The 26,591-nt window shown below is 28.9% G+C and overlaps 1 protein-coding gene across 1 annotated transcript in view; it reads right to left on the bottom strand.

Annotated features, from left to right (window-relative positions):
• The window catches only part of LOC107437531 (DBH-like monooxygenase protein 1), a 95,625-nt gene that overhangs the window by 12,657 nt on the left and 56,377 nt on the right, over positions 1-26,591 (bottom strand). Inside the window, exons 3-7 of the mRNA XM_087155487.1 lie at positions 16,291-16,437; positions 15,278-15,454; positions 13,226-13,312; positions 2,914-3,105; positions 1,715-1,814 (exon numbers count right to left, since the gene is read on the bottom strand). Of these exons, the coding sequence (XP_087011613.1) occupies positions 1,715-1,814; positions 2,914-3,105; positions 13,226-13,312; positions 15,278-15,454; positions 16,291-16,437 (703 nt within the window). The remainder of the gene's footprint in view (positions 1-1,714; positions 1,815-2,913; positions 3,106-13,225; positions 13,313-15,277; positions 15,455-16,290; positions 16,438-26,591) is intronic.

Genomic DNA, 26,591 nt, shown 5'->3' on the forward strand with positions numbered 1-26,591 from the left:
TTTAACACTTACTTTTGAATTGACTAGGCAAGTGGTGGGGATTTATCTCCTATAGCCTGTCCCTATAAATATATTCTATCTTAATTAATTCTTTTACTCAAAATGTTAATTCAAATTACATCTCCCGCCTGAAATATCATCTATTATAAAACAGAAAGCCTCCACTTGTTTTCTCAGTGGTAGCTCATTTAAAAAGTGATCCAGTTTATGCACAACTCTTTCTTATAAAAAGTTGCAGAAATAAATTTTTTTATTTAATTATTTATATAATTGAGTGACAAAGAGGAGAAAAAAAATCAATCTTATTCTTCAGTTTTTAATAAGACATACAGGGTGTTTCACCCTGTAAACCACCCTTAATACGCATTTTTGAATTCTTCGTCAAAAGTGAGAGCAAATGGTTACGCATTAAGGGTCGCAAATTTACATTTAAATGAGAAAAAAGCAAAAACGTTATCAATATCTGTCTTACAACAGTATAGGAATCCGCAAGCGTAATAAGCAACAAAATAGGTTTGATTGCGGAAGAAAGTAAAGAGGTATTGAAAAACAACTATTAAAAATATCTTTGAAAAATCAACCTCCTATCCTGTTTTGAGTGATACCCTTCTGTACTGTGATTTGTCTGATTACGATGAAGTTTTTTTTTTCTCGCTCAAGAATTTGTGACCCTCGATGTGTATCTATACTTTTCCATTTTTTATTTTTGGTAAGGATTCCAAAAATATAACGAGAGATCTTTGAACACCCTGTATATTTGCTATCATCTCGTTACTCGTTTTTCTATAAAATGGGTAATGGGCTAATCGATTCACTATTTTAGCGGTTTCCTTGGACTACCTTTAGGTAGAGGTTTTCAGTTAGAAAGCTGATCGACATGCTTCTCAAAGTTTTGCGTTGTTTATAAGCAATACAATATTACTTTAAATTAAAGGTGTAATGCGCAAGAAATTAAAAAAAAGCGGACCACCCTAATTTTGATCTAATGATCGGATCTTCTACGTTCTAGGACTCAAACTTATTGGTTTAAGGTGGTGACCTCAAATATGCTAATCAATTAGGGCAGACGATATTTTAAGCAATGGAATCAAATATAAAACGTACTTTCTCTGAATAAACATACCTTTTTTTTCGTCGGATTCGGATTTGAGATCCACAAAAAATAGGGGACAGCAGCAATCTGGGAAATATATTTTGGTCAGAAGAGCGGTTTAAAGTTTGGATTCCATAAATTTAATTTTGTTTTTTGCGTATTTCACCATATCTCGAGAAATGTTTGCGTGAATTGAAATTTTTTTGCACACAATTATAAAATTCGTTAAGGCAAAGATAATTCCATGCTTAAAATAACTTTTAGTATACATTTATTATTATTTATTATTTTTTTTTAATAATAGTCAAAAAAGTTTGAATTTTAATGTATACAATTTTTTAAATCAGTTTAAAGAAAGTAATTGTAAATGGAAAAATAAAAATTTTGAGTGAAATCGGTCGAATAGTTCCTGAGAAATCGAATTTTTAAAATACGACTTCTTCAAAATTCAAAGTGGTTCGTTTTTTATTTTGCGCACTGTACACCCCAAGAGTAAACTTTCTCACATCTCAGAGTTTTGCTCCAATTTTATTTCAACAATTAGTTTTTAATTAATAACATTGTCAATTTTTACAATCGAGAAATTTGAAATAATTTTTCTGTGAATTCATTCTTTCTTACCTGATCGAAATTCACTGTTGTCGTAATGAATTTCCAAAACAAAATACAAGTTGGGCTTATCACCTAAAGGCAATCCAGCTTTTTCTGGCATCACTAAATCCTTTAAGGTAAAAATACAACTAGTTTAGTACAATATAGTAAACAAAAAGGCAACTAAGAGACAATGTTTCTGATAATATGTCTCTTATAACACTATAATTTCTATAATCTAAAAATTACCAAAGTTATGACACATAATAAAATATGAGTTGATTAAAAATATAAGATTTTTAATTGTCAAAATGCAAGACGATTAATTTGAATGACATTTGATTTTGTTTTACAGTTATCTAAATCTAAGGTAATAACTATAATAATATTTACTAATATCCAAACTTGAATCAAAACAAAAAAGTATTATTGCAATCTTTCTTGTTCTTAAATTAATAAAATTATTGAAAAATAAAGTTATGAATTACAAAAAAGAGAGCTTAAAATATTTAATGAAAACGAAGTTTTCATACAATTTACTAAAATTTTAGAAGGGATGATAAGGAAAAGAATTAATAAAATGGTCATTTGATCGTTATGGAATAAAGCTCCTTAATTGGTGATTCTTTTTTAAAGCTTTAATTCTACAATACGCTTTTCCAATTCTTTTCACAATGCGTCATAACATAAATTTTTTTTTTGCTTCTAATCTAATGCAAAGGGAAATTTAAAACTGCTGGAGCTAATACAATGTTTTAGAATATAAAATAGCTTTAATTATTCAAAACCAATTTACCTTTATGATTTACTTTTGCTTTAATTTTGTATTCTAACGTGTTTTTTGATTTTTTTTTTAATTTGAAAAAATTACTTTTATTTTCACAATTAAAGTTAGTATAACTAAGTGGCAAAAAATTAAAATGTAGGATCTCGAGACAGTTACAACTCGTTTGAAAACATTCTTTTTCGATGCCCACCTGGAGAATGACCTTTCGTTATACAGGCATCTGAAGGACAGAATTGTTGGTCACTCTTTCACAGGCACCATATTAGGTGGGCCAATATTGCCCCCACAGTAAGGGCAGATAGTACAGAGAATGAAAGAATATCCATGCCTTGCCCGGGATTCGAACCCAGAGCCTTTCTGACGCAGGGCCAGTTCCCTTGCATCTACACAGGCCGATCGGCCATTTGAAAACATTTAAGTGGAAAAAAACTATTGCACTTACTAGGCCTCCGATTCCCCATGCAGCATATATGCTTTCACATTTTGTATAAATCTGAGGAGTTTCTGGTAGATAACATGGATAACCAATGTGATGAACGTGAGGTTCAAGCTCCCTAGCTGTTGCTCCTAAACAGCGATACAGCACCATGTGATGAACATATGCAGCACTTTCTTTCGAAACTAAAGGAGCAATCTGAAAATGAATTCAGAAGAGTTTTTAATAGTAACCCATTGTGATCATATAAATTTCAGAATTATGCATAGTTGTCATACATATCAGAAGTCATTTTTATTGGATAAATTTAATATGTTAGATATTGATGAGACAAATACAGTAAAAGTTCGTCATAATGAGAAATCATGATTTTTGATGGTCTGACAGACTTCCATCAAAATGAAAAATGCTGCTTTAGTGCTTTGATGGCAACCCATCAAGTAATGCTTGATATTTAATGAACTAATATCAACCATTATATTTTGATGAAAGATGTTGTTTTACCATTATAATGGTTAATAAGCAAGCTATGTTTATTACTATTGGACTAACAGTAACCAACAAAATATGATGGAAGATATTTAATAGCCATTTTGATGGTTGACCAACAAGTTGTGCTTATTAATATTGGTTGAACGATAACCATCATAATATTACGGAGGGTATTGCTTTAATATTATGACGATTTAATTATCATTTTATATGTATTATTGTTGGGCCAACAAAAGTCATTAAAATATGATGAAATATAATGTTTATTGTAATGTTAGTGAGCCAGCATGTCATAAGTATTATTGTTGGATCAACAAGTATTATTGTCTAAATAACTTTTGAGCTAATGATCGTTCTAGGACTTAATAGCTCTAGAGGTTGATTTTAACTATGATAATTAATAAGTGCAGACAATATTTTAAATTACGAAATCAGACACAAAAACGTACTTTCTTTGAATAAATATACCTTTTTTTTGACAGATTCGAACTTCTGGTCCCCAAAACATAGGGGGTTAGCTGCAATCTTTGAAATAAGATCCCAATAGTTTAATCAGGAGAGCTTTCCATAATTTAGACTCTTTAATGTTAATTTTACCTTTTGTGTATTTTGCTATAACTCGAGAACTTTTTATTCGAATTGAAAATTTTTTTACACGTAAATATAAAATTCGTTTATCCGGAGATAACTCCATACAAAAAATAACTTTTAGTAAATTTTAATTATTTTTTATTATTTTATTTAAGAATGGTCGAAAAAATTTTGATTTGTTTGGTATACAACTTTTAGGATCATTTTTAGGTGGCAAAATACATTTAAATGGCAAAATACAAAATTTGAGCAAAATCGGTCAATTAGTTCCTGAGAAATTGAATTTCAAAAAAGTGAGATTCTTAAAATTTGATTTCTCAGGAACTATTCGACAAATTTTGCTCAAACTTCGTATTTTGCCATATAAAATTATATTCTTTAAAATGATGCAAAAAATTGTATACCTCAGACATCAAATTTTTTGACCATTTTTGAATTAAATAAGAAATAATAAATATTTACTAAAAATTGTTATTTTTTGCATGGAAGTCATCTTTGGATAAACCAATTTTATAATTGTGTGTAAAAAACTTTCAATTCTCTTAAAAAGTTCTAGAGATATAGAGAAATACATAAAAAGTAGAATTAACATCTGGGGTCCAAACTTAGGAGCGCTCTCCCGACCAAACTATTGGAAAAATATTTCCTAGATTGCGACTACCCCGTAGATTTTGGAATGACAAATCTGAATCTTTCAGAAAAAAAAAATGTATGTTTATTCAGAGTAAGTACGTTTTTGTGTCTGATTTCGTAACTGAAAATATCATGTGAGCTAATTAGTTAGCATAGTTGAGTTTAACCCCTCGAGTCATTAAGATTGATTCTTAGAACATGAAAATCCGATCAAAAGTTATTCATGGTTTATTTCAGCGCGTTGAAAAATTTTTGACTCGCAAAGTGGGTGGTGAGCTAAAAGAGGTGAGAAACAAATGCTCTAAATCTACAAAATTTGCAATTCTAAGTGAAATAACGTAATCAACGCTACAATCAACATTTTATATGTCAAGAAACGTATCACGTGGAAGAAATAAATCTCCAATATAATTTTTTTTCGATATTTAGTAGACGATAAATTCTCTTCATCTTCATCCATTTACATCCATGAGCATTTATAATTATTCTACTTTTTTTAAACCAAGGACCAAAAATTTCGAATAACGAAAGGAGTAATTTTGAACAAAGACAGGGACTGATAAATCACCGACAGTAAGAAAAAGCACGTATGTTTTTTGGTGCCTAAGTTTATTTTTATTTTCTCCTTCTGCTATCAAAAAAGAAATTTTGCTCTTCATCTTCTTTTTACTTATAATATAGTTTGATTTCTTTTTGTAATAATAATTTGCATAAATAAGAATTTGCTAAAATTGACGATGTGGCCTTGGATCGTCCGTGATAACTTTTCTTATGAGTCTGCGGGAATGTATAATAATTTTTCTTATGCGTCCAAGGGGATGCATCATAACTTTCATATTGCAACTTCGTGGTGAAGTTGAATTGCTGATATATAAAAAGGGTTAGAAATATTTCAAATTTTGTTTATTTTTGAATAAACACAATATTAAAAAGTCGGTTTTTGTTTAAGATATTTTTAAAGTTATATATATATTTATTATTAATTTGTAAAGTTAATACGAATTCTTTTATTATCACCTTTTTTCTGGGTAGACATTATTTCCTAAATACATAAATTTTAATAAATTTACAATAAATTTTAATTACATATTAAATACAGTTTATTCATTGAACTTTAATAATTAAAAGGTTTCATTATGAAAAATCACAAATGTTATAAAATGCATTTTAATAATCCGTCCATTTTACATGAAAAAGGATTTTGTTTGTCAGGTCTTCTGTTCGTTAATTGTGCTAATTCTGTTTGTAAAAGAGAAAATTTTATGCAGTTGGTCATTCACTATTAAATTACCTTAACTGGCAGTCATGTATAGTTATCATAAACATCAGTAAAGTTTCTGGCCAAGCTGTTTATACATTTTTATTTTTAATTTTACCGCCGTGAAACAGTAAAAGCTGGAAAGACATTTTCTTTATTTTTTGAATATAAATATAAACGACAAAGTTTACACAAATAGTTTTTATTTCATTAATGAAAAAAAAAATACGAAAACTGAACATTGATATTAAAATTGATGAGGGAAAATTTAATGTTTATTCGAACCAATTTCAAGGTTAAAAAATACTAAGTAATGGACAATTTAAAACAGTAACAAGGATACTAAGTCTAAATTAAAAATAAGTATTTTACTTTAAAATTATTCTTTGTAGTAGCTATGTAACGGGATAAAGACGTTTTCAGGTAATTTGAGGCATTTTTTATAAAAAAAATTATTGAAACAAAAGCAATCTGCTGATCAGAAGCAATACTTTGCTGTTCTTGTGGTAGGCCAATAAGAAAAGGAGTGCGATTGTTCTTGTTTTCTAGTGGCGCCATCTATGGTCAAGAATTTTGACTTCTGCCACTCCCATACGTCACATCCGTTTATAGGGTAGACCCAATCATACATCCATTCATTCATCTACAGATCGTAATTTTGACCTCAACCAGCGAACGATCAATCTCTAATTCAGTACTCCCAGAGGTATAGCTTGTTATGAAAACATGGAGGACTTTGTGACCCGACCTATTTACTATACGGTCACCATTTATAACACGGTCACCATAATTCGATCACCATTTACTACACGGAGAGTCTTCGGTCGGCTGGATTCGAACTCACATTCTCACGAGCATGAGTCCAGCACCTTGTCAACTAGGCTATCCCGGAATCACGCAATACGCTGAACAAAATAATTGATGAAGCTTTAGAATTTAAGAAACAGTAATAGAAATAAAGTTCTCGAAATTTAAATGATTATATATTTAATCATATTGACTGCTATTCACATGAAGATACACTACCCTACAATAATTGAAGAGACACTTTCAATTGGCATTTTTTTAAATTTCTCAGGAAATATTTAGATCTAACTTAAGAGGTGTTTAGCTTGTACAAATTCTTCAACTTATCAATAAAGTTTAAAGCCTTCAAATATTTGAGGAACTAGCAATAAATTACAAACGAAATAAAGTGCTTTTGAACACCTTATGTTAGAAAATAAGACAATTAACTTGCAGCTTGTATTGATTACTTTAGTTATTACATGCAGTATTCGTACAAAATTTAATAAGCCTAGCCTAAATATTTATGGAAAGATACGATCACTTTTATAAATAATAATAATAATTTTGTTTTACGTTTTTCTGCCGAAACTTTAAAAATATTCAATAAAATTAAGTAAAATTTTGGGAGCAATTTTTAATTAATAGCAAAATTATTTTAAAATTTGAAAAAATTTCGTCAAAATTGCGCGAGAGTCAAAATTAGTTCTTTCCTTTTATGCACGAGCAGAAGACATAATTTTTTTTCTCTCCACATTTAAACATTTAAAAAAAAAATTGGTTAAATAAAGGTTGAAATGTAAATTCATTGGACAGTGGAAATTTTCAATGAAATAATGATATTATTAAAAGTGAATTACGTCAAAATTTTTAAAGAATTTAAAAAAGTTCTTTTTTAAATTTTTTAATATACTTTTTCGTTTACATTTTTGCATGGTTTTTTATTGGCAAAGAGGTGGGTGGTGAGATAAAAAAGGTTGGGAACTTATGACCAAAAAAAAAAAAAAAATCTTTAAAAAAATAAAAAAAAAAACTTTATTTATTTCAATTATAGTATGTTTGAGAAAGAGTTAAGTAAAGGTAAAATTTTGATTAAGATAAACATGATTAATGTATTACAACTTTTCAAAGAAACAATTGTGAGATAAGGTGTCTAAATTAGAAATAAATCATGAATTAGTTACTTTAACGAGTTGTTAATTGATACACTCAACTATCGTTTTACGCTACCCATATTTATATTTTAAAAAGTAACAGCTTCATTGTTTCTAGAAGAGAAGCGTACGAGGACTAAGGTCAAGTTAAAATAAAACGTGCTCATAAGGACAATTAACTGGTTTATTTATTTTTCGTTATAGACCCAGGAATGTAATCAGGAACTGAAAACAGCAAAGAGAGCTCGTCGCTTTTCTTATAATCACTATCAAAAGATTGAGCTAGGAAAAAATCTCAAACAAAATACAAACATTAAGTATAGTCTTTTAGTTTTTAATGTTTCAAGTCTCATGCTATTCACGCTTTTCTGTCTCAATGACCTTATATAATTTTTTTTAAGGAATTATAAGTCAGAAGAATTCTCGAATGTTACTTGGAGTCTGGAAAAGCCCACTTGTGCAAAATTGTTCTCGTGAACTTAAAGCAATTATCATCAATCCGCGGGGATCATGATTTTCATTGTCGATGATTAATCGTGAGCGCACTAATAATAATAAAAAAAGGAATTTAAATTTTACGAAAATGGAACAATTATTTTGATGTTATCTCTTGAATTGAAGAGTTTAGTCACGTACTACGATATGTAAGATTCCATGATTTTTCTGGGATCATTTTTCAAACTTTTTTTTACGCACTTTTTTTCTTTCAAGAAAGGAAAAATAAATTGTTATACTATTGATAAATTTTCTTTTATACTTTAAAGTTGTTATTGGAAATTTTAAAGTATATAAAACTTCCCTGGATTCCTATCTACTTCTAGCAATCTTTTTCTGTATAATAATTTGTAACAAAAAAAAAATTTATTTTATGGGTAAAATTAGATTCATAATTTGCACAGTTTAAAACTTATTTCTGTACAATTACACGCAACACAGAAGTGATATCTTCTGAAAAAATATTTTAAAATTTAATATCGAAGTTTGCAGTTTGTTTCTGTAAATTAGATTTTAGCACAAAAAATATTGCCATCCATTTTTTTTTCGAAATAAACTTAAACTTGGAAAAAACATGTTTGGGCAAACTACATTATGAATGACTTAAATTTAAAATTGGATTTTGAATTTCAAATTTTAAAGGGACATATGGCTTAAATTTTTGAAAATCAAACAATATTCCGAATTTTTTTAAAATTTTTTTAAGTTTTTTGTTGGTAAAATTACTCAGGGTATTTTCTTCCCTATAATAATACAAAATAAGTATTTGCTTTGTATCTTAAATTTGTATTCCTCTTGAAAAATTATAATATTTTTTTAAGCTTTTTCTTGAATTTCTAAGATTTCCTTTCTTTTTTGTCTATTTTGTATGATGTTTAGGGAATAATATAAAAATGTGATTAAAACCATCGAAGATTTAAAAAAAAATATATATTCTTATATGATATTTAAAAGGAGATGGCATATTTAAATCGACTACTTTAAAAATTAGTTGAAATTAATTAGATTTAAATGACTAATTAGTTTTAAAAATTACTAGGGGAGTTGAAGCACATTACCAGAACTAAAACTGCATTGAGCCCCAGGCCCGGAAAAGTCACCATACGCCGCTATGGGCGCGTCCCTATTACGAACTGTTTCTTGGTGTGCTACTGAGCTGGTCATAATAGGGAAGCTCCTTAAACCACGTTCAATGATATTTTCAGGCATGGGTTCCTATGCAATTTTAATCCTGATCATGTACCCTAATTCCCATAGAAATTTGTCTCAACATTTAGATGACCTCCTGTTATACATAAAGTTCATAAACTGTTATACATAAAGTTACATTTCAACAAAAAATAGACTAAAAACGCAAAAGAAATCAGTAGCTTTAGCAGCAAAACTAATTTCAGATTTGAAATTCCCGAAATAGGCAAGTATTTTTATGAGTGCAACTAAAAATTTATTTTTCAGTGTAATTAAAAAGTATTTTTATATTCTTCAAATAAAAGCAATTTAAATCTTATGTTTTGAATATTTTCTATGCTTGTACTTTTTTTGAAATATGATAAAGAAGTAAGGCTAAGAAAAACAGATTAAAAAAAATAAAATTTAAATTGCTCGTGCGAAATTGTTTTAAAACAAAGAGTGCTCAAATTAATTTAAAAATTTATAAAAAAAGTCATTAAATATTTTATTCATTAAATTTATGAAAAAATGTAATAAGAAACAATGTAATAGAGGATAGATTAGGAAATCATTAAGTAGAAATTTAATAAAAAATGACTAAAAATTTAGGATAAATAGTTAAATAATGGTACGAAACAGTCTTACGTTCTTTTAAAAACCTAAATGAAGCAGAAAACTAATATATATATATATATATATATATATATATATATATATATATATATATATATATATATATATATATATATATATATATATATATATATATATATATATATATATATATATATATATATATATATATATATATATATATATATATATATATTATTTTATTTTATTTATTTATTGTTTTTTTTCTCTTTTCATTTAAAAAACTGCAGAATAGAAAGGTTTAAAGAGATATTTTTTTAGCTAATTTCTATAAAATAATTCATGATCTTTTTTTTCAGCTTAAACTAAAGTAGAGATAAAATGGGCTCAGACGCGAAAGTCCGTCCCGGGCTCGTTAACTAAAAAAGTGTTTGAGTCCAGGACGGGATCGGTTTCCTGGTAAAATATTAATGAACTTTTTATTACTTTTAAACAAGCATTTGATTCAGCTATTAAGTATAAAAAATGCAAAATTTATAAGGTTTTAAAAAATGTATCAAAATTTATAAATTTACAATCTGTTCGGTGTTTTTTTTTTTTGCTTCGTGTGGTTAATTGTTAAATGAAATTTATTTAACTTAAGCGTTTAATTAAATATTTTTATTTTTTATCATTTCGGATTTTTAATGTTAGTGGAATGCAAGTAGAGTTAGTGTGGGGGCGAACTTTCGGTGTTCAAATGACAGAATGAGAGATACTAATACTAGAATGAGAGATTCTAATAAAAAAAGAGAGATTTTAATAATAGAATGAGTGATTCCAATAATAGAATGAGTTATTCTAATAATTGAATGAGAGATTTTAACAATAGAATGAGAAATTCTAAAAATAGAATGAGAGATACTAATATTAGAATGAGAGATTCTAATAATAGAATGAGAGATTCTAATAATAGAATGAGAAAGTTTGGTAGCAAAATGTAATATTTAATGTCTCGGGAATACTTGCCAAGAGGGCATGGAGTCCTCCAGTAAATCTTAATTCTTGTATGTAAAAATACGTTCTGACGGTAATCATGTTCGTTAAATATAATTTATTCTTATGTGCAAGGCTCTAGTGGTAAAATCAATAGTAGGGAACCGTTTTGAAATAAAAAAAAGGAAAAAAAGGAGGGATATATTTATATCTTAACTTCTTATTATTTCATTATTCATTTTAACGGTTGTTCATGATATGAATTAACAGTTATAATTTCCGAAATGACTTTTCTAAATTACCTTGTTTAGACATCAAAGGACGAGTGGCGAGAACTCAAAATTTGGCCGTTATTCGACTTATATATCGGGTTCTAAATAATTCTATATATTTCGGGCTCAAATAGACAAAAGCGGCCTGAATTCGTCTCTAGACTGAAGAAAAATATTAAAAATTTTTTGTCTTCTTTTATCGAAAAAAAAAGGTTTAAAACAAAAAGGTTGAAAACATTTTTCCAGTTAATAGGCATAATGTCGTTTTCTTACCCTATACAACTGACATTTCTTGTTGTTATATAGTTCAGTTTATTTATAAAAAGCATACTAATAATAATAAAGTGTACTTTGAGAGAAATTACAATGTTTCAGGAATGACTCAAAGGTTCCTAGCGAAACAGGCTACTTCATAAAATGGAAATTCAATTATAAAGTGAATAAATAGTTTAAAAAACTACAAGAATAAATAAGTTATGCATAAAAGAAAAATAAAAATTTAAAAGAAGTTTTTTCTTTCATTTTTTTCATCTAAAAAAAAACCCTCTTCAGAAATAGTTAAAGAGTTTTTTTTCAATTAAAGCTATAAAATGATCTCCTATACCATACAACCCAATTTTTTTTAAAAATTTGTTAATTAAATTTAAACTAATATAATTGAAAAGTACTTTGAATAAAACTCCAGCAACATTTTATACAAGGGCTGCTCAAAATGCAAGCTATCGCATTCTTAGCCGAAAGTAAATAAATGAACAGTTGGTCCATTAATTTTTAAGAAATATATATTACATATTCACATACCAGAAACATCATTATAAATAGCAGACCATCTCTTAATTACCTTGCTAAGCGGTCATTCACACCATGGTTATTCAAACTAAAAAGATCCAAAACACCCTGGCGTCAAGGATCATTAACTATTTAGACTAGTAACATAGCATGATAATGAAGGAATTCTTCTACCTAAGGCTAACATTAAAGTCATGCAAAATATTTTGAATTTGTTTAGATAATACTTAATTAAGCTAAATGGTAGAAATTTGGATAATCGATAGTTTCTTCCAACTGATAATCATTTTGACCTTCATTATTAAGACTCTTTCGCCTAGGTTTGAAATTTTTAACCAATGATACGCTTGTGTTTTCCCCTTTCAACTTTAACATTTAAAGAACGTGCGTCTTAAATATAAATACCCAAAATGAATATTTTTCAGAGGATTTTTTTTGATTGTGGATTAAAAATATAGAAATTTAAATTTTTAATGCCACAGGGAGAAGGGACGAAATGAAAATAAACTGCTTCTAAAATTCTCCAAATTTCACACATATAAAAAAAAGCATTTTCTTTTAATTATTCAAAAATCAGTTAAATTATATTTTTTTTACATTTTTCTTAAATTTTTTTTAAGTAAGCTAAATTTAAAATGGTAACGATTTATATATTTTTTTGTTCGTTTGAAATATTGAAGGGGCACGTATATAGATTTCTAATTATATACTGTTAGAAATCTTGAAGTTGTTTAACGATAATATCGTAACCCCCTTTGAATCTGACTATTCGATACTATGGATAAACTTGATAAATTAATGGATAAACTATTTTATAACAGCTTAATAAGGTTTTAGCCAATTCGCACTGTATTATGGTTCAAGGTACCGATATTATGGTTCAACGTTTAGCTGAGTTTTCTGAGAATTCAAACCCCGTATTTTCTGCAAATTACGCACACTGATTTTCAATTTAATTTTATTACATGTGTAACAGTTAGTAAACTCGTATCTTCCTGTTCCCGATTTAAAAACAGTTTATTTAAAAAAAAAACATTAAATATATTTGAATTTTCGAACTTTTTTTATACTTTTTAAACAGAAAAGAACAACAAATAAACTTAACTTACTTGAATGACGTGATGTTTTTTGTTCAATGGAGGTGCTTTGACGATTTTACACCAGTATGTTGTATCAGTATCATCCATAATAGTAATCTGCAATGGAATGAAACTATTTTATTTAAACAAGCAAAGGTTCTAAGAAATAAAGTACATTTTAATTTGATTCATGAAAAATTTGAAGGTCGACATTCTTATTTAAGAGGCGCAATTTGAAAAATTTTTTTTTTGAGTTTTTAGAGAATGCTGATGCTATGGTATGCTTTTTGAATTATGTGTGATGGTTCAGTGGTTATAGCACTGAACTGTCACTGTGTAGAACTGGGGTTCGATCCTCAGTGGTGTCTTGAACCCCACCTATCTTTAGATCGATGGGTACCAGCTTGCCTGTGAAATAAAGACGGCTTGTGTGCAGTGTTCACCACATTGCCACTATCATAACACTCGTCACAAAATTGGGGAACCTAAATATCCATGATTTCCCTGGCCCGCAATGGGCTGCTGCATGAATGCTTTACTTTGCTATTCTTTCAAACATGATTTTTGGGATGTGCTAATTTTGTTAAACTCGCATTCTGAGTTGTTTTCAGAATAAAAGTTCACTGACTATTTCAACAAAGTCAGATACTTAAAATTCTACTATTCAACCGGTTTTGTTCCAATTTTGTATTTTGCCATATAAAATTATATTCCTTAAAATTATTCAAAAAATTGTATACCTTACAAATCAAATTTTTTTCTACCATTACAAAATAAAATATAAAAAAATCATAAATATTAACTAAAAGTTATTTCTTGCATGGAATTACCTTTGGATAAACGAATTTCATTATTGTGAGCAAAAATCTTTCAATTCGCATAAAAAGTTCTCGAGGAACACGCAAAAGGTAAAATTAGCATTAAAGGGCCCAAACTTTGGAACGCTCTCTTGACCAAACTATTGGGATCATATTTCCCAGATTGCAGCTACCCCTTATATTTTGGGGGTCAGAAGTCCGAATCCGTCGAAAAGAAGGTATGTTTATTCAGAGAAGTACGTTTTTGTGTCTGATTTCTTAACGTAAAATATCGTCTGCACTTATTAATTAGCATTTTTAGGTCACCCCTCGAACCATTAAGATTGAGTCCTAGAACCAGAAAATCCGATCATTAGATCAAAAGTTATTCAGGGCGGTCCGTTTTTTTGCTCACTGTACACATATAAATCGTTATCGTCAAATAAATTTTTACGTCATTCTATAATAATTAAATAATTTATAAGGAATTAAATATAATTCAATTAAAATAAAGATTCGAAAAATCACTATTTTAAAATTCTTTTCTCTGTCTTTATAATTGGTGCATGTCAAATTTGAATTGCTTTATTTTGCTTGATAACCACAGTTGAACTGCAGACCCAGTTTTGGGTTCACTATGATTATCATACAACTCCATAGCTTATTGCTCAACTCATGTCCTCCCTGAGACCTCCTGTATCAATTATTAGGATAAGAAATAGCCTTCGTAGAGGATTTTTTGATGGAACTAAGTGACAATTGCGTTACACGGAGAGGAAACCTGCTAATACCTCTCACAGTTAGCCCATCGGCAACGTGACTCTAACCTCTGATCCGTCTACCACTAAAGATATATTACATCAGCACTGTGGTTAGAGCGAGCCGAGCGCAGAATTTGAGAATTCTATCTTCTAAGCTACCGTAACTCAATCTAAATCAGCGATATTTAAGGCTATTTTTTTTTTTTTTTTACAAAAAAAATAGCCTTTTTTTTTTACAAAAAAAAAGAACAAATTAAATTTTTTTTAAAAATAAATAATAAGTATATGAGCAATAATCTTTGATTTTTATCAATGATGCATACATAGCAAAAAAAATTTCCTTTTTCTTCATGTTTTTAAATATGTAGCGATAATTATTTCACATCATTTTGAATTTACTAAAAGTCTAACGAAAATGTTTAAGTTTTCAGAAACGCAGGTTTAGATCTAATTCATTACTAATAAGCTGCATCATTAATTGCAGTTGCTAAAATATACAAGTTTAAATGTGTAAAGTTACTTACATTTGGGGCACGAATATCCCAAATTTTTGCTTCATTCGGGAGCGAAGTCTTTTGTAGAACTGGCTGTAGAAGCATAAGGCTCTTAGATCCTCTTCTGTGTTTTCCATGATACATGAAGTGATCATCAGATGAAGGATCGTCATCATGGTAAGCGTATATTACCCGAGCTGTATCATTCTGGAAAACTGTACGCAATTAGAAATAGTGTTGCAGAAAAGAATACATTTATAAGAGTGTCTTTTATTTACTATACACACTGACGTTTGGATAAATATAGTTTAAATTGATCACTGGAATCAATGAAAGAATAGGCAAATATGAATAAAAATTAAATTTACTTAATTTGTTGAGTGGCAGTTTTGAGGATGCAATAAAGTTCATATTACTTTTAAACGTAGGAAATCGTTCTTTTAATGGATCTTTCATAAAGAACCATAAAAATTCAAAATTCAAATCTGATGTTAATAGGTAATAATTCTTGGAAATAAAAATTTACCGGAGTCTGTATGTTAAGATCTATGCATCTGTAAGATCTAAAATATACGGTGTCTATATATGATCATTAAGAAAATCTCAAAAATTCCCTTGAGTCTTGTGGCGCCATCTGTCAAAATGAATAGAGATGATTAAATTTCAGATTACGTAAAAGAAAATCTTGCAAGAATCCGGCCCTAATGGTCAACCCCCAATGATCTAATTGAGAAAACCCTTTCTTAAATAATTTGAGATAAGATGCAAAATAAAAAAAAGATGAAACCAGTTTGTTACTCGTTTTACTCGTTACTCAAATTAGTCGCTTTTCTATATATATATATATATATATATATATATATATATATATATATATATATATATATATAAATCATACAGGTAAATCGTTTACTCGTAAGAAATAACAAAATTTTATTTTTAATATTACTCATGAATTACATTATTATCTTATTACATTATTACCTTGCTCTAATATAAATTTAAAAAGTAAGAAAAAATATTGAAAAAAGAGAATTTCTTACCGTAATCGGTATATCTTGTTGATCACAGGTGTCGAACTTTCTACTGAATTGAAGAATAGTATGAGTTATATTTTCATAGCCGCTTAACAAATGCCAATCTTGCTGATCATCTAACACAGGTATTCCATTTTTATGTGCATAACGGTCCTAAAAGGAGATAAACTTTACAAACACATTGCAACAATTTTTAGCCCTTTTTTTCTATAACTAGATCAATATTCTGAAATAATAATGTTTAACAAAAACTCTTAATTATGTAAAATATTATAAAGCTTTTAAGTTTTTAATTTGGTTAAACTTATTTCGTAATAAGCATAGATTAGTAAATCATTTCTGAATTAACTGCGTTTCACTATATTGTAATTCAAATTTGCGGACACATTTTTAAAGTTTAATAAATTTTTCTTTTCCATTATAAATGTAAATTTTTATTTGCCAGTTTATCTTTTCAATTCCAAATTTATTTCTTGTAATGCTAAACCTAACGTTTCCAATTCAAAGTTCATATTTTCAATTACAAAGCTATCATTCAATTTCTAATTTATCTTATAAGCAGGAGTAAAATATAAAGAAATTTAAAAAAATGTGCTTCAGAATACAAAGGAAATACGGAAATTTATTATTTTGTAAATAATAATAATAATAATAGTAAAAACGTTGTTGGTACGTAATTTTTTTATTCAATCAAAGCTGACTTAGTTTATCGATTTCCTCATTAATAAACAGGAATTTTTTTTTTTTTTTTTTTTGACTATAAAAACCAAATTGATTTACAATCACTTCAGGTTTATATTGCCCGACATCCCCAAAATATATGAAAATTCCAATCAGACTGGTATTTTCAACTCATATTCTTAACTCCCTCAAATTTTAACGAAAATTGCTGAAGTGAATAATGATAAACGGCATCAAAGCAGAAGAAAAGAAAATTACATTTATCAAAAATTAACCTACGTATTTTTGAATTTAATTATATAAATAAGAATTTATGAAACAAAGTATACCTCATTATTTTTTGTATTCCTAGTCATGCATTAAAAAAAAAACACATTTATTCAATTGGTATGGGTAAGAAAAGAATCAACATGAAAGTGGAAATCGTAATGCGAAAGCACACGCGAGATCGTTTGAAAGTAACATGAAGAGTAATCACTCGCCAATGATACCTAATTATTCTGATAATAATACTCCATGTTACTCCACCAATGCTTATCAGTGCTAAATGCGTTTTTGGTTTAATTGCTAATACTTCTTTGTTAATAATGCTCATTACTTTTAATTGATATTTAAAATAAAAATGATATGGATATAATGTTGTTAATGTCATATTTTGGGACAAATAAATTATAAGTATATATTCATATGTTTTTATCAGTATGTATTCGGAAAAGGTGGTTTATCTAGGTAGATAATAAACTAAATCAAAACTCTACCATTGCCATAATCATGCCGTTGGTCACAAAATTTTAGGGCCTTAAACTCCATAATCCTCTAGCCCACAACTGGTTGTTGAGGGAATGCTTATTCTATTAAGTAAAATAAAATATTAAAAAAATTAATTTTTACATTCTTTGACTTAATGAATTTTATAATAGTGTGCAAAAATTTTTCCATCTGCTTTAATATTTTCTGAGACAGGGCTAAATACACGGAAAGTGAAATTAACATTAAGGGTCCAAAAAGAGTCTAAACTTTGGCATTAGGTATTGGGACAATCTTATTTCAGATTGCAGCAACTCTTTTTATTTTGAGGGTTTATTCAGAAAAAGTAAGTTCTTGTGCGTGATTTCGTTACTTAAAATCTCGTTACTTACATTGCATAAGAAACATAACTCTCGAAACATCAAAATTGAGCTCTGTTTTTTGACTCTCTCTAAAGTGCGCAAAATAAAAAAAAGATATCACTGTGAATAACCTGAATATAATAACCGGATTTTCATTTACTAAGACTCAATTTAATGGTCCGAGAAAGTAACTATGGTAATTAATCAGTGTAGACGATATTTTAAGTTACGAAATCAGACACGGTAACGAACTTTCACTGAATTAGCATACTTTTTTCGAAATGTCCTTGGATTTTTGACTCTAAAAATATAGCCTCAATCTTGATAATATACAATCACTTCAGTTTAGTCGAAAACGGTCAAAAATTTGAGTAATACTATATTGAGTTAATGATGAAAATGGTTGCAATTTCCCTTTTTTTGTGGAAAGTTGAATAATATATGAAAAATGACGCAAGCGTTTTCCAACATTTATATTGACTTTTGTGAAAACGGTCAAAAATTTGAGTAATACTATATTGAGTTAATGATGAAAATGGTTGCAATTTCCCTTTTTTTGTGGAAAAATGAATAATATATGAAAAATGATGCAAACGTTTTCCAACATTTATATTGACTTTTGTGATAAAAAACTAATATGAATCAAATTTTTTTTAACTGTTAGAAATATTGTGTTCAATAAAATTCAGTTTTCAATAAAATTTAGTGTTCTATAAAAACGGTACTTTAAAAAATCAAAACTAGAAATTTCATATTGTGTGGCAGAAATCCTTCCATAAAAACAACTATTCATTCTAATTATTTATTTTAACGAACAGTTGATATAGATAAATTTCACAATAAATTTATTGCATATAAACGTTCATGTTCTCATTCTCGGCATTCTAATTATAGTACAAAAGAAAAATTTGTTTATATGAATGTATAGGAATGAAACTATTCCTCAAAGCGGCGTATCTTTTAAACTGTTAGACCTTAAAAAGTTCGTTTTTTTCGGAATATTTTTTATTCGGGATTGACCTTTTTCATTTGATACCTTTCATGAGCAAACTTTACTTCCTTTGTGACAAGAATTCTAAAAACATAGAAAAAAATTGTAACATTGATCTTGAAATATAAAATGAGCTTAATTGCAAAAAATAAAAAAACCAGTAATAATAAGAACCACCCACAATATTTTAAGCGTTTATCTCTACACAGCCTGTATATTCATTTTTCCCAAAGGAGATATGCATGTCTACTTCTGTCTAATTCAAGTATTAAAGTTTTTTCATGAAGTAAGTATTTTCTTGAATATTAAAGTATTTTCTTGAGCGAATAAACTTCTCCCGTTTTTTTATCTTTTAAAATTACATAGAGCATCAATCTCACGCATGCCGATATTTGATTGGATTCATGACAGAAATCATGATCTTCAGTCACTGACGACGACTTCCAATGTTATTAAAGGAGCTCAATTTCAAGTAGTGAAAACAAGATACTCCATTCACTTCGAAAAAAGCACTTAGTACAATTTGACTTCCAAATAGCAGTTACTCTAATCGTTGGGTTGCTTTGTGAAAGGTGGAATACCCGCGCTTTCTGGAGTTAAATGATTTCCAGAGATACAGAAAATCTTTAAAAACAACATCAACCAAATACTTTTAAAGTTATCATAAGTTTTTAGCAGATCATAAGTATTTCAGATACTTTTATTATTTTAACGTAAAAATTGAAAATTAAAAAGCAAAAACTGTTCAAGGGTGCATACACTGAGGTGACAAAAGTCATGCAATAGCAATATGCAAATATGAAGATGGCAGTAGTAAGGCGCACGAAAATCAAAATTGAATAGTGCACTGGCAGAATCCATTTTTGATTTTGGAGAATGTTTCAGACGTAATTATGGCAGCAAGAAGATAATTAATAGACTTTGAACTTGGAATAGTAGGAGTTAGACACACGGGACACTCTGAAATTGTAAGGAATTCAACATTTCTAGATCCACAGTGTCAAGAGTGTATCGAGAATGCCTAATTTCAGGCATGGACAACGTAGAAGCCGACCGCCAGCACTTAATATCTGAGACCGCAAACGTGTGCGAAGAATTATCAGTCTTAACAGACAAGTAACATTGCCTAAAATGCACCGCCAGCACTTAAATGAACCGCATCAATGCGGGACGTGAAATGGTCGTGACAGTTAGAACAGTGCCCCGAAATTAGGCTGTAACGGGATATGGCAGCAGATGACCGAATCGAGTGCCTTTGCTAATGCATGACATTATGTCCAGCGCCTCACCTGGGCTCGTGACCAATTTGGTTGGATCCTAGATGACTGGAATACTGTTGCTTGCTTAGATGAGTTGCTCTTTTATCTGGTCAGAGCTGATGGGAGAGTTCGAGTTTGGCGCAGACCTCACGAAGCCATGGACCCAAACTGTCAACAAGGCAATGTGCAATCTGGTGATGGCTCCATAATAGTGTGGGCTATTTTTTCATGGCATGAACTGGGTCCTATGGTCCGATTGCACCATTCATTGACTGAAAATGGTCATGTTCAGCAATCTGGAGACCACTTGCAGACGTTCACAGACTTCAAGTATTTAAAAAAAGATGGAATTTTTAAAGATGACAATGCGCCTTGTCACCGCACCTTAACTGCTCGCGACTGGTTTGAGGAATATTCTGTACAAATAAAGCCAACGATTTGTCTACCTAGATAGACCGACATGAATCTCATCGAACATTTATGGGATATAATCGAGAGCTCAGTTCGTGCACAAAATCCTGCACCAGTAAATCAGTAATATTTTCACAATTATGCACACCGAGGCTGTATGGCTGAATATTCCTGCAAGAGATTTCCAACTACTTGTTGAGTCTATGCTACGTCGGGTTCCTGCACTTCGTAGAGCTGTAAGAAGCTAAACACGATATTAAGACGTATCCCATGACTTTTGTCACCTTTGTGAAAATCATTAACAATTAAAGGTAATTTATTCATTTTGTACCGAATTTAAGAAAAGAGATTAAAAAGATTAAAATACGCCCTATTTTCTGTACAGTATGCTCTGCAAATACGTTTTATTTTTCACACATTATACTGATATAAAATGAATGCATGGAAGAATAAATGATTTATGCATTTTAGTTCATTGATCTAGAATGATTAATTTGCAAACTTGCAAGTTACTGCTTATAGGTTAGCTACATATAAATTATATGTAGCTAGCATATAGTTAAATAAAACTTATACTTCTCATAAACCATTTATAAACTTATTACATATTATTTATATACTTGTAAAATACTGCTTATGCTACTTATAAACTTGTTACATACAACCTATTTACTTGCTACATACTGTTTGTCTACGATAGGTACTCTGACAGACATTCGTCTGGAGGGGTGGGGGTGACTATGGTAACGAGGTATGATTATTTGAGAAATAAGTATCGCACCTGAAACATCGTTTAGATCGTTCGATTTTCTCTTTTTTAAAAGAGTCAAAATTTTAATAGCGGTAAGCACCCAAAATTTGATATCATAATTTTCACATTTTTTATTTTTTTTAAAAAAGTATATATTATACAAAACAATAGCCCAAAACGATTTTTTTTAATTTAATTTATTTTACAAGAAATTAACAATTAAATTTCAAAGCTCGTTTTAATTAAAAAATAAATATCTGAGGATAGAATGAATGGATTTAAAAAAAATGTGCCTCATTTTACGCGGAAATAATGGAAGTTGTTGATAAAATAATTATAATAAAACAAATGCTTAAAAAATTTAATTTTTAATGCAAAATTAAGTTGTAAAATGAAAAACAAAAATGTCGTTAATGTCGTTCAAAGTTCAAACAAAACCCATTTTAAAGTAAATTTTATTCTGAACAAAATGGCTTTTCAAAAAAAATGGATCGCAATTCCATAAAAAGTTATAGCTTTTTTCGCGAAACGCTGCACCGCGGCGCGCTCTGCCTCTGCACTCCGCTGATCGCTCAATCGTGCTGTATCAGTTGATTTGGAAGGAATTTAAAAACCTCAACTAAAGTTTCACAAAATAACAAACATTATATTAAATAATAAATTCATAATTTTAGGTGAATAATATTATGAATAATTAGTTATTTATAATTTATTTACATAATTTTTTGAGTTTGAACTTGGAACTGGAAGAATATATTTTATTTATAACTATCTTAACAAAAACTTCAAGAACTTCCACGTAAAATGAGATACAATTTTTTAAAATCCATTTATTCTATCCTTAGATATTTATTTTTTAATTAAAAAGAGCTTTAAAATTTAATTGTTAACATCTTGTAAAATAAATTAAATAAAAAAAATCGTTTTGGGCTATTGTTTTGTATAATATATACTTTCAAAATGCAACAAAAAATTTAAAAATTAGGATATTTAATTTTGGGTGTAACAGCTATTCAAATTTCGACTCAATGACAAATTAAAATTGTTATTTCTATGTAATGATTCATAAATAGGATGTGTATGGATATTGTATAAAATTGTTTAAAGCAAGCTCAATGTTTTATTAATAAATAACTCATCTATAAATTTATCATGCATAGTAAATTGGTTATTAAGAAAAGAAATAAAAAAATAAATTTGCTAATAAAAAACTGTTAGAATTATTTTTTTTAATAAATAGTGAGAAATACTATACAGGTTACATTAAAATACGAGTAAGAAAACGTAATTTAAGCAACAAAAAAACTTAGATAATTTCAGATGGTTTGATGGGTGCTGATAAAAATCATCGTTGATAGTTTTAGATTTCATCCTATTTGCGGTATTTTGCTTTCAGTTTAAAAAAAAATTAAAAAATAAATAATAAAAACAAAGATATTTAATATTTTTTCGGCACAGATAACGTGAACTATTTCCATTTTCAACAAAAGTTTTATCTCCTTTTAAAATCAGAGTTAATAAGTTTAAGCACTTCACTTTTTCCAGAAAACTCAAATAGTAAAAGAAATTAACTGCTTTAAAAAATGTGCAAGTTTAGAAATTAAACCATCTAACAATCAATGAACATTCATAATAAATATCGTAAAATTAAAAAAAAACCTGTACTACCCTTAATGTCAGAATTTGTTCACTTTTTTTCCTTTGTATTTAAAAAATAACAACCAATGAGTAGAGAGAATCATTTCAAGTAAGAAAGAAATATCCATGCGAATCTTAAAAAAGTTATTGAATCAGATTAAATAAGTCTCCTACTGATGGCTGAGTCAGCCAATCTGGTATACTTCCCATACAAGCTATCATCGAAGCTACCCTCCCTAAAATGCCCTCTTCTTGTTTCCATAGCACCAGACTGTCGCAGACTTTGTGGCGGTCAGAGTACCTATCGTAGACAAACAGTACTTCTCATACAACTTATATAACTTATGTACTTATTACATACTACTAATACAATTTATATGCTCGTTACGTACTATTTATACAAAATACATATACTGATGTGCATAAATTAAGGACGAAATGGAAAAACTAGCATAACAACAAAACAGATTTTTATCGATTTTCAACACTGCTGTTCAAACTTACATTTGAAAAACCACTTGATCTTTAATTTTTGCACTTCAGTGTGTACTAATTACACACTACTCACATTATTTATTTTCTTGAACTATCGAAGCAGTATAAAAATGAAACAAGATTAAATAAGCTCTGCCTTCTGTACAATATGCCTTTTAATACATATGTGTTTTATTAAGTAAGGGGTTATATTTCGATGCTTTAAACGGATATGAAGAAAATGTATGAAAGATCTTAATGCTATTTATTTATTGTTGTTCACTGATCTATAAGGATTTATTTGCTATCTTACTTAATCTTAAAAAAATGGCATCAAATATGGCACGAATACTACCTTTTGCATAAAACATGAATGGAAAAAAAAAATAACCTTGAAAGTCTCGCGTCACAGTTTATGGTTTGATGATCATTTTTTCTCGGAGGAATATATCTAAACATTAAAAAAAGAAAAAAAGAAAAACATCGAGATGCGGTATAACGCCCTCTGTTACATGACATCCTTTCATTTGTTTTATTTTCTTTACATCGTTCTATTCGATTTCAGATAGTTCTGGTACCGAATTTAATCCTATAATATCAGAAGAACATAGAACACCATTTGAGAAGTCTTCCACACTTAGAGTGTAGAGCGGAAATAATTGAGGTTTTATCACATAACTTTTACCTTTTGATTCAATTTTAATCACGGAAGCTTTTACAATTCAAGAGTATGACAACACTGTTAGAACATGCGGGGAAGTTTGAATTAGCAGAACCAAACTCTCAATATTTTCCTTTTTGTGGAATATATATATATATATATATATATATATGAATACAGGGTGTCCCAAAACGACAGCATAAACTCTGCACAGCTAGATTCCTCGTTGGGAGTACATAAAAACTGCACAAAGAAGCGTTCTTGCACGATCCATAGTTTACGATAAAAATACGAAAAACAAAGAATGACGTCACTGCCGGTGCAAGAGAAAACACTTTATTGAACATTTCAACTGCAGTATACTATGCACAATTTAAAGAAGAATACGCGCGGCGAGCGTTTTAAACATTATCGTCCTGAAAGATATGCAAATACTGTTGTTGATATGTCCAATAAAGTGTTTTTTTCTTCCTTGCACCGGCAGTGACGTCATACTTTGTTTTTCGTATTTTTCTCGTAAGCTATGGATCGTACAGGAACGCTTCTTTGAGCTGTTTTTATGTACTCCCAACGAGGAATCTAGCTGTGCAGAGTTTATGCGGTCGTTTTGGGACACCCTGTATATATATATATATATATATATACAGGGTTGTTCATGATTCCCTCCGAACAGGAATTGGACTATCGCATCGATGTATGCCGTGTGACCAAGGGTTCACACATAGAACACCTGTAATGTATGTAACTTGAACAGTTTCGGAATAATTTCATATGTTTCTTTTTTTCAAATTCGTCTTCTTTTTTTTACTATAACGCTTCGAATCCCCGGAGGGAATTATGAATAACCCTGTATATAAAGAACTGAAGTTTAGCATTCATTTGTAATAATTATTAAGGTTTTTTCCTTCAGGTAGTACGAATTAAATGAGAATTATTCAAATTAGAGATGTACTGGGTTCAAAAGTTTGCCGGGTCCAGTTACCCGAAAAAATTTGTTACCCTGTTTCCCAGTTTCAGGTATAATTTTATGACGAATAAATATTTTACATGCGTTAGTTCTAAGGAAATTTATTGCTCTCCTATATAAATGAAAAAATGCTTCTATTTTTATATTTTTACAAAAGAATTTTTTAAAATAACTTTGCAATGACTGTTTGGATGTAGAACAAGTAGCTTAAAACTTTATTTTGAACTGGAAATATCTTCAAACATTGGACTTTATGAACAACAGCGTAATTTAAGGCAATGAAATCTACTATAGCATAATCTCGTTTACGTTTAGATACCAGGTGAAAAATATTATCAATTTTAAGCAGAAAATTCGTAGAGTTGATGTTGTCCTAAATGTTTATATTAAATCATCCGTATCCTAGTAATTTTAAACCTCCAAGATAAATTAAGTCCTAGATGAAGCAAAAAACAAGATGAAAATTTGTTTTCAATACAACTTTTTCTGTGAAAGTAACGCGTATTTGTGTTCTACGGAGAAAAACCACGAAAGGTTTCCATGGTGAACTGGTTAGAGAACTTTAACTAGACTGGATTAAAAATAAATTTATTGAGCTAATGAGTAAGAAACCTGCTTAATGGTCAAAGTTTAGTTAATATTTAATGATGGTCATGTTTTATTCAACCATGCTTCTTTTCGATAAGAATCTAAATCAACTTATTCGAAAATGTGACAAATTGTTTCCAGATAAGTATTTTGTTGAGCTATTTAAGAATAAAAAGTTTTTCTTTTGTGTTTTAAAATAAAAACGAAAAATTTATGTATAACTTTTTGTTAAAACAATTGGCTCGTTTTAACATATGATTTTATTTACTAAGAAATTAATCTTCAATTATGTCTAAATTAGCTCTAGCAATAGAATAATTAATGTGATATTTGTAATAAATTATTTATGTTTTGTTACAAATATGTTATGTTTGCAATTGTTGTCCATTATGCTTGGATAAAACACTTTGCCTGCAAAACGAACCAGAATAATAAAAACGTGTTTTTCCATTTCCTAAGAATGAAAGTAATACAAATATATCGTATTTTTCTACAGTTATATTTGATTTTTATTAATTATGATTTTATGTATTGACTTTGATTAAAGATGTAATTCTGTATTTCTAATTTCACTACCATTTGATAGTTTTCAGCATTAGATATCCGAATTTGCATGCATTTCTCCTTAGAGGGCACCTTATAAATATCTTATTTTAATAATGACATAAAAATTGAAAACAAAAATAGAATCAACGTGGCTAACAGATATTATCATGGATTGAGAAACAAGTTCAAATCTAAATGCATAAGTTGTGAAACAAAAATACAATTGCACAA

This window comes from Parasteatoda tepidariorum, chromosome 11, assembly GCF_982258835.1.
Source record: "Parasteatoda tepidariorum strain Cologne lab strain chromosome 11, Ptep-v5.0, whole genome shotgun sequence".
In the NCBI taxonomy this organism is placed as follows: domain Eukaryota; kingdom Metazoa; phylum Arthropoda; class Arachnida; order Araneae; family Theridiidae; genus Parasteatoda; species Parasteatoda tepidariorum.